Source organism: Limulus polyphemus, unplaced genomic scaffold (genome assembly GCF_000517525.1).
Source record: "Limulus polyphemus unplaced genomic scaffold, Limulus_polyphemus-2.1.2 Scaffold38, whole genome shotgun sequence".
In the NCBI taxonomy this organism is placed as follows: Eukaryota; Metazoa; Arthropoda; class Merostomata; order Xiphosura; family Limulidae; genus Limulus; species Limulus polyphemus.
Genome location: NW_013665648.1, coordinates 180374 through 194716, shown reverse-complemented (window position 1 = coordinate 194716; position 14343 = coordinate 180374). Strand labels below are relative to the sequence as shown.

The 14343-nt window shown below is 30.0% G+C and overlaps 1 protein-coding gene across 3 annotated transcripts in view; it reads right to left on the bottom strand.

The window, feature by feature from the left end:
* Positions 1-5264: 5264 nt before the first annotated feature.
* Positions 5265-14343, bottom strand: part of LOC106461265 (CUE domain-containing protein 2-A-like) — a 19377-nt gene continuing 10298 nt past the window's right edge. For all 3 annotated transcript variants that reach the window (XM_022388442.1, XM_013921079.2, XM_022388434.1), the window contains exons 4-8: positions 13607-13671; positions 11738-11922; positions 10628-10884; positions 8615-8675; positions 5265-6034 (exon numbers count right to left, since the gene is read on the bottom strand). In XM_022388442.1, the coding sequence (XP_022244150.1) occupies positions 5888-6034; positions 8615-8675; positions 10628-10884; positions 11738-11922; positions 13607-13671 (715 nt within the window). In that variant the 3' untranslated portion in view covers positions 5265-5887. The remainder of the gene's footprint in view (positions 6035-8614; positions 8676-10627; positions 10885-11737; positions 11923-13606; positions 13672-14343) is intronic.

The window sequence follows — 14343 nt, the reverse complement described above, 5'->3', positions numbered from 1 at the left end:
AAAAGTAACTGGATAGAGAGAGCATGATCACTTTCACCATTAAGAAGGGTCGATAATGATATAGTCATAAATATCACTTAAAGTAATATTTAATGTAACTATTGACGCTAATAGCTGAATACTGAATTTTCGAAGCTATTAATGATTTTCAAGAAATGCATTAATGCAAGCAATTTATTTGTTTCGTAAAGTTGCTAGTTTGTAAACCACAGTTGAAATAAAGCACCAGAAAGTACACAGCGCGATCTGTATTTTAATTTATAACTTCATATCTATATATACAAATAAAATAAAATTGTTTTCAATTTTATAAAGACAAGTAGGGTTCGATATACACGTAACCTAGCTAGTTATAGTAATATAGAAAGTTTGAGTGTTACAAATGTATTGAAACAAGAAAGTCAAAAACAAAAAATTGAATTACTTAAATATATTTAAATTTTAAGTAACTCAGTTTTTGTAGTATTAAAATAAAAAAGTCAAAACTACAAAACTGAGTTACCTAAAATTTAGATAAATTTACGTAATTCGTTTTTTTAAGTTCTGACTTTCTTGTTTCAATACTTTTGTAGCATTCAAACTTTCTATATCACTATAACTAGCTAGGTTACGTATATATCGATCCCTACTTGTCTTTATAACATTTACATTTTTTTTATTGTACTTGTTTCCTTTTTATTAGCTATATTTTTGGCGCCAGCAATACCAATCATGAGGCGCGCGTATAGCCAATTCGATTTTATTACTCATCAGAATGTCTACCAACCTACCCTCAAATCTAATTATACGTCCAAAGTAGCACATCGTCCTTTATATATATATATATATACCATTGGGACCCCAGACGGTAGAGTTCTGTGAAAGAATTAGAGCAATAAGGTTAGTCATTTTTTCTGTACGCTTGTCTGGAAAAGACACTTACTTACTTAAGATGAAAATTCATTGAAATAGTGAAATTTTGATTCACTCCACAAACACGTATATGGCGATTTAGGTGGCTTTATAAAGTACAATATGCTTTAGTTTTGCGAAGCCAATACTTTGAAATAGTCATTGTTAATATTCAGACATTATAAATTTGGTTTTAAACGGGCGATTTTTATGGCCGCTATTTTGTACTTAATGGCATAAAAAAAGAAAGAAACAGATGGCTTATCAATTTCCACATAGAACAATAAAATGTGATTTTATATTCCAAGTAAAAGATAAATCATATCAAACATCAAAAAGTGTGAAAATATAAAATCTATAAATACGTTTGTTAAATGTCGGAGTGTTCAAACACGTTAAGTATTCATAACTCTATCACTGCAATGTTTATAGACCATCAAGTTCTTCATCGTGATACAAATTTCCAAACTCTCGTGTGCTCTAGAAAGGGTCTTTATATATATGTACTTAATAGTAGTGAGAAGGTTAAAAGCAAAGTTTTTAGCGAATAAATAACAGATAACATAAATATACTCACACACATATACATATATGTGGCTTAGGAAGTGGTCTCCCTCATTTTTACAATCTGTCCCGGTAAAAATTTATCAACATTAGGAAAATTACTCTTATGAAAAGCGGAAGAATGCATAAAATTTAATACAGAACCCAAGAGCTTCCAGCGCCCTAAGGCGAGCCCTGGACCCAGCCGTAATGGGTGCGCTTGTAGCGCATATTCCCTCGCTTCGCTCGGTCGAATAAACCTTGTCCTCTTCCATTTTTAATATGCCTCCTACAACTCCACACTTATTAATGTGCAAATGTTGTATAATATCACTTTACTCTTGTAGCTTTAAAGTGAAATAAAACTATCGGAGTTTAAAATGTTAGAAAGGACATCAAAATAGGCATTTTATCTACGACCTTAACATGCTATACATTTAAATTTAATTGATTTAACATTTTAACACAAAACCAACACACTGTCACAAATGATTAAATGTGGTACATATGTTTTAAACATTATTCAAGATACCTAATCTAAATGAAAAGTTGTTTAAAATCGTCACACAATTGCTTTTAGTTTCTGTACCAGTAATCAATGACAATAATTTAAGATTATCACATTTTCGTGCAGGAACATGTAGGTAAAGAGTGGTCCGTTTTCTTCAACTACATCGTCCATAATAGATAATATAGCATGATATTACCATAAAAATACCAAAACATAGAGTTAACACTTTTGACAGTCAGAGTCAAATCTTTACAAAATGTTAGTTTGAGTTTTAGAAGAATTATAACAGACTTCGACTATTCACCAAGTACTGTGAATTACACATTGAGCAGATACAAAGAAACCCAGTCCTATAACATCAGATGAGACAGAAAAAAAAAAAAGGTTATTGAATGAGATGTTAGATATCTAAAAATCAGTTCTCTTAAAAATTTAAAAAAAACTGTGAAAATGTTTGGCTGGTGACATTAACATGTTATGCACAAGTAGTTTTAATAAGTACAATCTCAAGAACATTGGAGAAGTGTGAGATTATTCCAAGAGTAGCAGCAAGAATGCCCTTACCCCACAAAGAGACTAGCATTTTATAAAACATGTGTATCCTGGTTTCCTAAAAATGATACAATGCATTTTGGACAGACGAGTCTATAGTGTATATATTTGCCAAAGAGTCAATGACAGGTTGCAGAAGGAGTGCCTTTTACTAACAGAGGAACATAGGAGACTCTGTGATGGTTTGGGGTGTAATGTGTACAAATGATCTTGCCCATCCTCACAAAATTGGTGGAATCATGGATAAGCATACATAATGCAATCTATTAGTCCATTATGCTATACCCTCTGGAAAGAACCAGACTGGGAGAATTTCATGTTTCAAAAAGATATTGACCCCAAACACACTTCCAAACAATGTCAAGCTCATTGGCAAAGAAAAAAAGCTCAAGAGATCTCCAATGAATAGAATGGCGGCTACAAAACATGAACTTTAACCCCCATAGAACAAACCTGGCATCTGCTGGATCCCACGCTTGACAAAAGTACCAACTGTACTAGGGAAAGCCTCTGAACAAAGCTCCAGGAAAAAATGAATCACATTACACCAAACTTTGAGAAAACACAATAGCCACAATGATTCAAACTGTTACTGCTGCTAATGTTCAAAAAATTATTTCTTATTATTATATATTATTTATTAAAAATCTTAAGTTACTAACAGGGATATTGATATATAGAATTGGTTTTATTTTTATGGCTACTGTGTATCTAAGGAATCCAGTTAAGTATTATCAAAGAAACATAACTAATCATAAAGTTCCATAGATGTTCATAATCTATTGGTTTAAAGCTACACCACAATGCTTATAGCTTATGTGGTATTGCAGCTATGATAAGACATACAGAAAACTTAATATCTTGCTTCAAAATGACTTTATTTTCCTGAAAAATTTAAATATGAATGTGTTATTATATCACGTTTTAAGTACGTATAAACACTGCTTTCCATAATTAAGAGCTTCCCATCCATCATGTTACAATGTAGCATATTACACTAGTGATGGTATTGATAATGTCAACGTAAATGACACCTTATGTTATATATGACTAATTGACAACATCAGAAACCTCTAAAAGTTCAGGCAGTCATCACTAGCTTAGAACTGCTTACCAGAGAAAACATAATCAGAAAATGACATCCATTCCTATACACTAAATCATAACGAAACAGCAGGATTGACTATTCCCCACACCATGTTCAGTGGCATATCATGGATTGAACCTTCTAAGCTGTAACCTGACACACTAACCACCAATCATTGTTTGGTTCAACATAATGGTGAAACTGGTCAGTCAGTACGTTTTTATAATATTTTCAAGTAAAACTATACAGGAACCTTCTGAAAATTAATATTAAAATAAACTTGTGACATAATACAGCATCCATAATATCAAGTAGTATCTTGTGTACACAGATCATTATTATCAAGTGATGGAAGATGCAAATAAGTATTATCAAAAGTATTACAACTTGATCTGTAGTTCTATCAACTCCCTAATTTTGTATTAAGGTTTTCTAAATCAACATGGTATTTACAGTACATATTATGATCAATGATATCCTAATACTTCAGAGTTATAAAATGAAGTTTAGAATTTATAAAGATACTGTATATGGAAAGATGACACTCCAGCTTGTTTTCATATATACTAAAAGTATAAATGAGATTTTATTGTTGGCATATATTACAAAAGTCTGACATTTACATACAAAATCACAAACTTTATAGATTACATATACTATCCCAAGTTAATCAAGCTTTCAACAATAAAACCAAAGAAAAAAAACTTTTTAAATCATCCATTTATATAGCATCGCTTAATTAATTTATTCCTTTTCCTATATGCCAGAGAACTTTAACGAGTTGTCTTCTAGAAATTAATATTGTCGTTAAATTTACTTAGTGACTTTTATTTGGATTGTAGTATGACATTCTCTACAATCTATAAAAACTTTACAGACACAAGATGATCTATATTTTACACATAGAAGTACAATAAAACACACTTACTCCAAAAAAAAAGACCATACTTTTGTAAACTACCTTTTATGTGTCAACAGAAAAATACAAAATGGATTTTAAAACCAAAAGTAAATGCCAACTGCATTATTTAACAAAAAGACATCCAAAGATGAATAACAAGAGCAAAATTATACAAAACATTGTGGAAAGCAGATAATAAAAACTTAGCTTCTGAAAAATTTCCAGCTGTTATTAAAGTTCTGTTTTTATGACATTGTTTCATGAATACTGAAATACATACTGAAGAATTTCATATCATAAAAAAACAAGTAACTGCATTAATAAGTACACATAATGACTAAATTAATTAACACCTCCATGGCATGTGCTCCAAAAATATATATGTATACCCAACTGATCGTATAAGAACATTAAAATTAAAAGCAGTTGAATTAAGGGTTAACCTAACTGTTATCTTATACCTCAATTTATTCATCTTAACAAATACCTCCACACAACACAACAGACATTTCAAATAAGTAAAACTGCTATAATACTTTGAGCAAAAAATGTCTTTTGACATTATTTCTCTGCTTTGTTCATTCAAAAGTTTATCAACTGTTTAGTCAACCCTACAATTTATCCTCAAAATTGTTTTAGTTAGATGACAAATGTATGAAACATTTTTCTTTTCTTTTTCAAAACCTTAATAAACTAAAGAGTTGGAAGTTCAGCATAAAAAGTAAATTATGTCCATTTGGTTTATTTTTTTATACTATAGCACTAGTTTTTTTTATATTAAAACATGGAAAATTATCTTTTTTTTTGCAATCTACCACAAAATGGTTATACCCTGTTTGGCTTCTGTGCTTTACTCTGCTTAGATATTAGCCTAACATATTTAATGAATCACAAATTATACATTTGTTTCATCAACACACACCAAAACAGTATACAAGTTAAAACTTAAGAAAATATCACTGTATCAGTCTACAAACAGAACCACTTTAACATTCTTTACATTTGCTATTTCCAGTATCTGCAAGATGAATGATAACTAGCACATTAACTTTTACCAAGTTTTGAATTTTTATTAGCAATCTAAGCGATGGAATATAAAGAACTTACTAAAACAGGTGAATTGTGCTGATAAAGGAAATCAAATGTCATAAAAACCAGACTATGGTTATATAATTATCCAGTGCACATAGAAACATCCTGTTTGCTCAAGCAAAACCTGCATTTTTACACTCAGAATATTAAGGTGTGACAAGGAGCAGATTTATCACCTAAAAAACCATTCTAGAATCAATCAATCCAACTCAAAAGTAATAAATTTTTACTTCCACCACCAATGTTTTTTTACACTCTTTAGCATAAATTTTTTTTCTCATTAAATCAAATTTTTTAAAGAAAGTAATATTTAGTGAAATCGGTATTGACGAGCTGGCTTGAGAGAAATATAAGTCTTTTTCATTTCTTCAGATTCTTCTTTCTTTATATTAGAATATCTTTCACCTTTCATACTCACTACTTTATTGTCACGGTAACGGACCAACTTTTCAGGTTCCTAAAGGAAGAAAAAAAAGTTATGTTTCAGGTCTTACATAACAGAGATGATTGAATAAAACGATCAGTGATAATTTATATGAACTTAATGACAATTAAACCTCATTATGATTATACATAATAAATATGTATCTCTCACAGAAAACAGTAGAACATTTACGTGATCATAGGAAAGAAGCCAAACCACACATCATACAGATACTAATTATACATGCTGCACATGGATTTTGTATAAAAGTTGGTCAAAAAATGATTCAAAAATTGACTGAAGTGAAGCCTAAGTATATGCAAATTAAGTGGATCTCAAATTAATTTAATATAGATTATTTGCTTAGATAAGGAACAATAAGCAGTCTAGATACTCCTTATGATGGATCTTATATTTACTTGATAAACATGAACTCTGTATAAGGACCAGCTAATAATTTACATGTTCACTAAGATGGACACCATATGTATTTCAAACATATGGTGTTCATATACAATATTCAAGTACCCTAAATAATTGACAGTGCACTAACATGAATACCCACTGTCATCTGATGCAGTGCTATGAGTCAATAGTTCAACAATATTTTGAACATCTACCCATACAGTTTAAAGAAATATTACACAAACATGATTTATAACACATAAATGTGATTCATTACAAGCACTCTTAAAAACTGTGTTTTGAAGAATTGGAAATTGTCAAGTTATTACAAATGTGATTTCTCATTGACTTTGAATGATTATTAAAGGTTTGGTGATGCAGTGACCCGATACGAGTATCTTATAGTTAAGACGTGATATGATTGTATCGATACATCATCCAATATGATACGATTTATGAATCTTCACGAAATTTGACAAGCTTTCAGTAAACATTATAAGTCTTTTGTATAGAAAAAAATAAGAATTTCTAATAATTAGTGATTCAATAAAGGACGATGAGTATTGAATACTACATGTTGTCTTCAATTATTTTATCAAAAACATTACATGCAAAGTAATATAACAAATTAACAATAACAAAATAGATAGACAGATATTAATTTTTTTTTTATTTCTCTTGCCAGCTGCCATTTAGTTGATCAAACCTAAGAATTCGAAAAAGTACTGTAAAGTGTGAAGTACTTAAATGAGACAATGTTAGTAATATGGATAATATCTTATACACAATACTGTCAAACTTTGTAACAAACCATACGTAAAACTCTTGTATCTAGATACGTATCGTATCAACTACTATGATAAGATTCGCACCCCTAGTGATCATTAAATATCAAGGATGAAAACAGAAAGAGCCAAAAAACAAAAATCGTAGAGCTAGATCATCAAATTGGAGGAGAAGTTAAGTATAGACCTATTAATTAAATCTTAGGTATGTATAATTTTTTTTGAAATAAAATTAACTATCTATTTTTCAAAAAATCAAAATATTTAACAGCACTAATAAATAAGCAATCGCCAGACTTACCATGCCTTGGCTATTCATACACTTTGCACACATTTTGAAATTGTTACATTTTTTTTGTGAAAGCTGTAAGGTCACAAATAAGTTTCAACAGATAAACTAATATATATTTTTTCTTTTACATAGATGAAAAATAGATACAGCAAAACTTTGAAAGACCTCAAATACTTGCTTCAGGCACACAGGGGTTTGGGGCTGACTAAAAACTGGAAATGTTCAAGTGTCCAGTGAAGCAATTTCAAGGAAATAATTCATAGGAGTAAATTTTCTGTGCATGTTGAAACATTTTAAACCCTCATAACTTGTTTGTTTTTGAATTTCGCGCAAAGCTACATGAGGGCTATCTGCACTAGCCATCCCTAATTTAGCAGTGTAAGACTAGAGGGAAGGCAACTAGTCATCACCACCCACCGCCAACTCTTGGGCTACTCTTTTACCAACGAATAGTGGGATTGACCGTCACATTATAACGCCCCCACAGCTGAAAGGGCGAGCATGTTTGGTGGTGCTGGGATTCGAACCCGCGACCCTCTGATTGCGAGTCGAGCGCTCTAGCCACCTGGCCATGCCGGGGCCCCTCATAACTAAATGAATGTACACAAAAGTTAGTTGTGAGCCACAACTCACTTGAGACTATACATAAGGAACAAGATGAATAACACAACCCTATTGAGATTAATAGTTTTGCTCTTTATCTTTTTACAGCTAGGTCTGTGTGAATGTATTTCTTGACATCTTTCTCAATTTGTTCATCCCAAAAAGAATTTAGTTGTCCAATATGTGTGAAACAGAAATAGCAAAATGGTGCTGTGCAATTTCTGCTATAGTAAAATACAGCAAAACTCAATACCACATAATGATGTATTATTAAAACTTGCGTTATCCCTCCAAGACAGAATTTGACACAGAGAAGCTGTCCTTATCACACTCTATTTTTGGTCTTGGGTTGAGATGAAGTCTGTGACCTCAGTGGATTTCCAATCACCTACTTATTTGTTTATACATATGCATATACATACTCTCTCTCCTACACATTAACTATTATTTACAGTGTAATATTTTCTAAATTCTCAGATTGATTTTTTTTTCTCACAGAGTGCTGATACATTAAATCTTTATACTTACTGCTTTGGGTGTTATTGGTCTATGTTTTCGCACGTCATCATCCTGATCAATGTAGCCATACCTACAAAATACATACACAGCTTATCTGATTTCACGCAAACATAATTTGGATATGTAATGAAAAATAAAGCTTTCGTACATAAAGCTGGCATTTTTTCATAACAGGTTCCTGATAAATAATACTACAGCATAAATAATACAGCATCCTGACGGAAGACTCATCTATGCAATACCATAAGGTATAAGCAGGTTTTGTAAACATTTTATACTCTACAGTAAAGAAATATATCACATGGTTACTTCTAATCTTTTGTGCTGATTATAGACAAATATTTGATTCATTACAACATTACCCTAAAGACATTTTGTTGTTTTAACCCCAACAAAAATGTCTGTATAAAATGTCAGCGGAAATAAATTAAACACTTAGTACTTATTCTTATGTAAACCTACAAGAAATTCTCATTAAATGCATCTTCACATAGTAACTTGTTCCTAAAGCCATTCCATGATAATTGTTCATAATCATAAAACATGTCACAGCAAAAACCTGATTTAAAAGAATTATTCATGTTTGTGATGTGTAGAGCTGTAATAAATACACTAAGTAGTAAATAAGTGACATATCACAAATATGAGGTCACAAGTACAAATGGTTATTCCTGAATACAATTTAAATTATAAATAAAACCATTCTATTGAATTTCAACGTTTTTCTTCAAAAAAATTTAAAACTTTACAACAAAGCCACTACCTTCTCTATACCTTTGAAAATCAAAATATTTCCAAACAGATGATCTAAATTTTTCCAGAGGGTCTATAGAGTCTACAAATTTGTTATTTTTACTCATAGTTGCCACAGTAGATGAATCTTCTTGATAGAAATAGCATGCAGTTTGCAGATACACTGTCACAAATGGCTTGGTCACAAGCAAAATGTTAACTCAAATAATTCAGTAACCTCAGTTGAAAATTGGCAGAATCTATCAACTGGATTATTCAGGTTAGGGAAATGTACCAAATTAGATATGTGCCTGATAATATATGTTCTGGAATCAATCACAAATAACATTGTCAAGTGGAGGTATAATGAAAATATTAGTATAAAATTGTAAAGTGCTAAGCTAATCATTATTGATCACTGTTGAATATTGTCTTAAAAGCAGTATAGTCATACAGTGACAAAACATTATGTACATCCAGTTAAAGAAGCCATATAGCAGTTTTCTTAATATTTCAGCATGCTTGTTGAAAGAAGTTAGTGTGCTTCATCTTTTCATGACAAAAGTTTTTAAAAATCTAAAATAATTAACTCAGACTATTGTGAACAAGCTAAGTCCATTTTCAATTCAGTGAATATACGAGTGATGTGTAACACAGTTTACATTATATTCTAAAATTTTTAACATAAATTTAGTGCTCAACACTAACAGTTGTCCAGAACAAGTGAAACCATCATTCAGACAACTAAATTTATCTACATAATTTGTTGTTTACCTTTGAGAATTTCTGGCAGTTTTACTGCTAATATTTGATGACACATGCACACTCTTTTTAGATGTCACAAAATAACTGACTGATCTTTCACACAAGTTGTCTTGAATAATTTTGAATATAAATGACTTGTCAAAAATTTTAAGAAATTACAGTGTCACCATGGTTTTAACAGATAATACGTCCTACAGAACTGACAGTGGGAGAGCCCATTTTAGCTCTGTAATAAATCACTAGTCGTTTTATAGAAATTCTTGTGTTGAGTAATTACTTCTTCTGTTATCACTTAACAAATTTAGTACAAGCACACATTCTTATTGAAAATCTGTGAAAAACTGAATATCAATTTTAGGCAAAAGAAATTTAACGCCCATATGTCCAAGTGGATTCAAAAGTTAATGTCAAGCCCTGATTATGACTTAAAACAATTTTGATGTTGTTACATCGACTAAAATTAACCTTTAAATAAAAAACAAAAGAAAAACATTAAACAAATCAATTAATATTTTGTTATCTTACTTGCTGAGGATCTGGTGTTTCAATTTCTCATTATCAAGAACATTATCTGCTGGCCCATGGGTTTTAGGTTTTGTGTTTGAATTCTTTACCAAAGGACTTGTCAAGTTTTTAGATGTTTCCTGCCTTTGAAGAATCAGTTGTGCTGCCTTTTCACAATCCTCACCAGAAATGCTCACACAATGCTGAATTTCTGACATACAGGCATTAGGAAACATTTCTGTAAGTATTTCAATCTGGTGCGATATATCTAGTTCTTCCTGTAAATACATATATTTTCTTTCTTTCAATACTACATATATAGATATTTAAATCATTTCATAAATGTAACTATATAAGCATATGTAACAAATCACTATTATTTCTGAAGTCTATACAAATATGCCATAAGAGTATGTTTGTTCATAATGAAGTCAAAACTAAATTTAGTATTAAGGCTACTAACTACTAAAGTTATTAAACAAAACTACAATAAACATATTTTAATTTGCCTATGTGGTGCACACTAGGTCAACTTCACACAGTTTCCAACATGCTGAGCTACAGTCTTTTGAAAGTATTACATTTTCTAATCACATATAAACTATTAACCTCTTCCAGAGCAGTGAGTATCATTCAGATGTCAAACGCATGCACACCTGCATATCAAAGTTTTAGCAAAACTATCGTTGCCTAATCTGATTTATTCTGATTTTGAAAGGTCAAATCCAAGGTCACCTATAAATCTTTGTCACTTTCTGTAGTTTTATGATTTATAGACTACTGTAATGAGCAAGATAAGTATGTCAGTGACTATCAATCAAGTTGAAACTGACTATATATATATATATAAAATGGAACTTTCTGACCAACATAATGAAAAATTGAAATGAAAAAATGAAAGGAAGTTTTTAATGTTCTTTCAAAACAGCACATATCTCACAATTACATTTCAGAAATTTCACAACATAAAAACTGATAAAAAAACTATACCAAATTGTATACATTTTTTAAGCCAACATTAGATATTATTTAGTAAATTTGTTCTAATGAAAATTATATGAATGTCACACACTTAGGGATAACAATTAAATATTTCTATTGCAACAAAACTCAAGTAAATTAAAAACTTACCACAGTATTACTGCTCAAGAACTCTTCTGATTTGCTAGAAATGCTAATGTTTTGTGAAGAACTAGAAGAACTATTGTGTGTACGACAAGGATCCAGTTGGTTAGCAGTGGTCTCTGCCAAGAAACAACTTCTACTGGAAACACTGTGATTCTGAGAGTGACAGACTTTAAAATTCCCTGGGAAAACTGTTGAAAGAAATGTGAATTTCTTATGGTCAAGAGTTGAATCTTCATTTAAAAGTTTGGAGATAGCTTGAGATAGTCAAGCTATCTCCAAACTTGTATTTTCTATAAATAACGAATAACGCAATAAAATATTGGTATACTTTTCTGAGAATATGAATTTTGGTGACAATGCCTACACATTTAACCCTAACAAGGAAATAATCAGTGCTCTAACTTTTTAATACATTTTTTGAAGTATACTGATTTACAAATAAAAAATGTACTTCAAGCAATCACATCATATAAATTCCTACAAATTAAAAACACTAATAACCATTACTTAAACCAATCTTATTTTGACTTTGAATAAATATTGCAAAAAAATATAATGATACACTTTCATATACAGTATCAAAACATGTTTTTTTTAAGTGTAAAACTTATGAATTTTGCAACAGATTTTATTAGCAATTCTGAGAACTAATTTATTAAAATACTTTAAAAACGACAAAATTGTAAAAATCTTTCCATTAAAAACATATTTTCTTATTAACCCTTAAGTTCTACATGAGTGATAGCACCTAATTTTGATTATGAGGTCACATAAGACATATAGAAATACACTACTGAATGTAAAAATTTTTTCGAAGAGCATTAATAAAATATTAGTGTACATTAAGGAAGTAACTAAAATTCTAAAATGAGAGAAAGTGTTTTAATGTTTTGCTTTAAGACAGTGTGTCTCAACTAAATTTTATAAATTTCACAACATAAGAATGAAAGAAAAAATGTATGAATTTTTTAAGCCAACAAAAGATACTGTTTAGTAAGTTTGTTTTATAAGAAAACACTACTGAATGTATAAATTTGTTTAAAAAGCATTAACAGAATATTAATGTACATTAATTTTTTTTCATAAATTTTTATTTTTTATATCAAAAGCAGCTTTCTAAAGACGCTTTATCATTATGACATTTGCAAGGAAACAACAAATTGAAAAATTTTCTTTTTTGGTTATTTTCAAGCCCACTATCATGTATGTAGACCAATAATACAAGTCACTAAGCTAAAATTATGAGAATCTGATGAAAAATCCCATAAATGTATCTGATTGTAAAATAACAGCTAACGGTGAAAAAAAAATATTTATTAATAGATTTCACTTGTGTATTTTTTTAATAAAATTCTGAATATTTGATTAACAATAAAATTTTAGGAATTTCAGAACTTATTTGTCTACTAAAACACAATTTGTAGATATATATGAACACACTGATCCTCCTTAGAAATACATGAAAAGACATAAAAAACTAGCAAAGCATTTAAAGCATGGCAAACACAAAAGTAAAAGTTTAAAGAGCTAGTTACACACAGTGTGGACTATTTTGTAAGTAAATTGTAATCACAATTAATCAACCTCATTTGTATTATAAATAGCTCTTATAATGCTTTTTTGTCCAAAATTATTTTCACATACATCTAGTAACTCTTAGCATACACCTTGCACACTGCTGACCTTACTCATCATCGGTTTAAAAAAGGTTTAACTACTGTAAATTATCATATAAATGTATGTAAATACTTGTATGTGTACTTGCATACACATCTAATAAAATAGATGGGGTATCTTAACCATAGATGAAAGAAATAAAAATGCACAGGATGTTTTGAAGACATTTACACAACAGAGAAAACGTGCACTAACCTTTATTGGTACACGTAGATCTCATTTCCCTAGCTAGCTCAAACATCCACTCACAAATGGCTTCACTGTACCAAATGAAAATTTAAATATTCAAGAACTTCTAATTACTTATGCAATAAAATCCTTTTGTGGTATTAATGATGAAGAAGAAAGTTTTGATAATTTATTTTTATTACAGTAATGTTCTAAATGTTCCTATGCACAGCATAACAAAGTAAAAAACACAATAAATTTTTAGGATAACAAAATAGTAAGTAACAACAGAGCTTCAAATTTACATGTCATGTATTTTTCAAAGCAAATAATTAAATAGCACATGAATAATCCTTATTTCAACAGTTAAAAGAACTGCTTACACATTGTTTCATTTATCAGTCATAAACAGTTACAAGCCAGAATACATTCATACCTTTTATCCCTTTCCAGACAGGCCATGGGTGAAAGGCCATGTCATCCCGTTTGTTGACTCGCATTCAAAATTGTATTGAACTATTATTTCATGAATTTATGTCAATAAGTTTGGTATCAAACTGTAGATTATAATTCAAGTTTTAGTACTATATATTTCTCAAATTCTTAATGTAAAAGCAAATATTAAAAAAACACAGATAAATATCAAATTTTACATGTCACATGGTATGTTGAATGCAGCACTGGTTCAAATTAGATGTTTGTGAAGTCAAAATACTAAGTCTGTAGTTTTGAACAAACTAGAAACTCAAATTACCAATATTGAC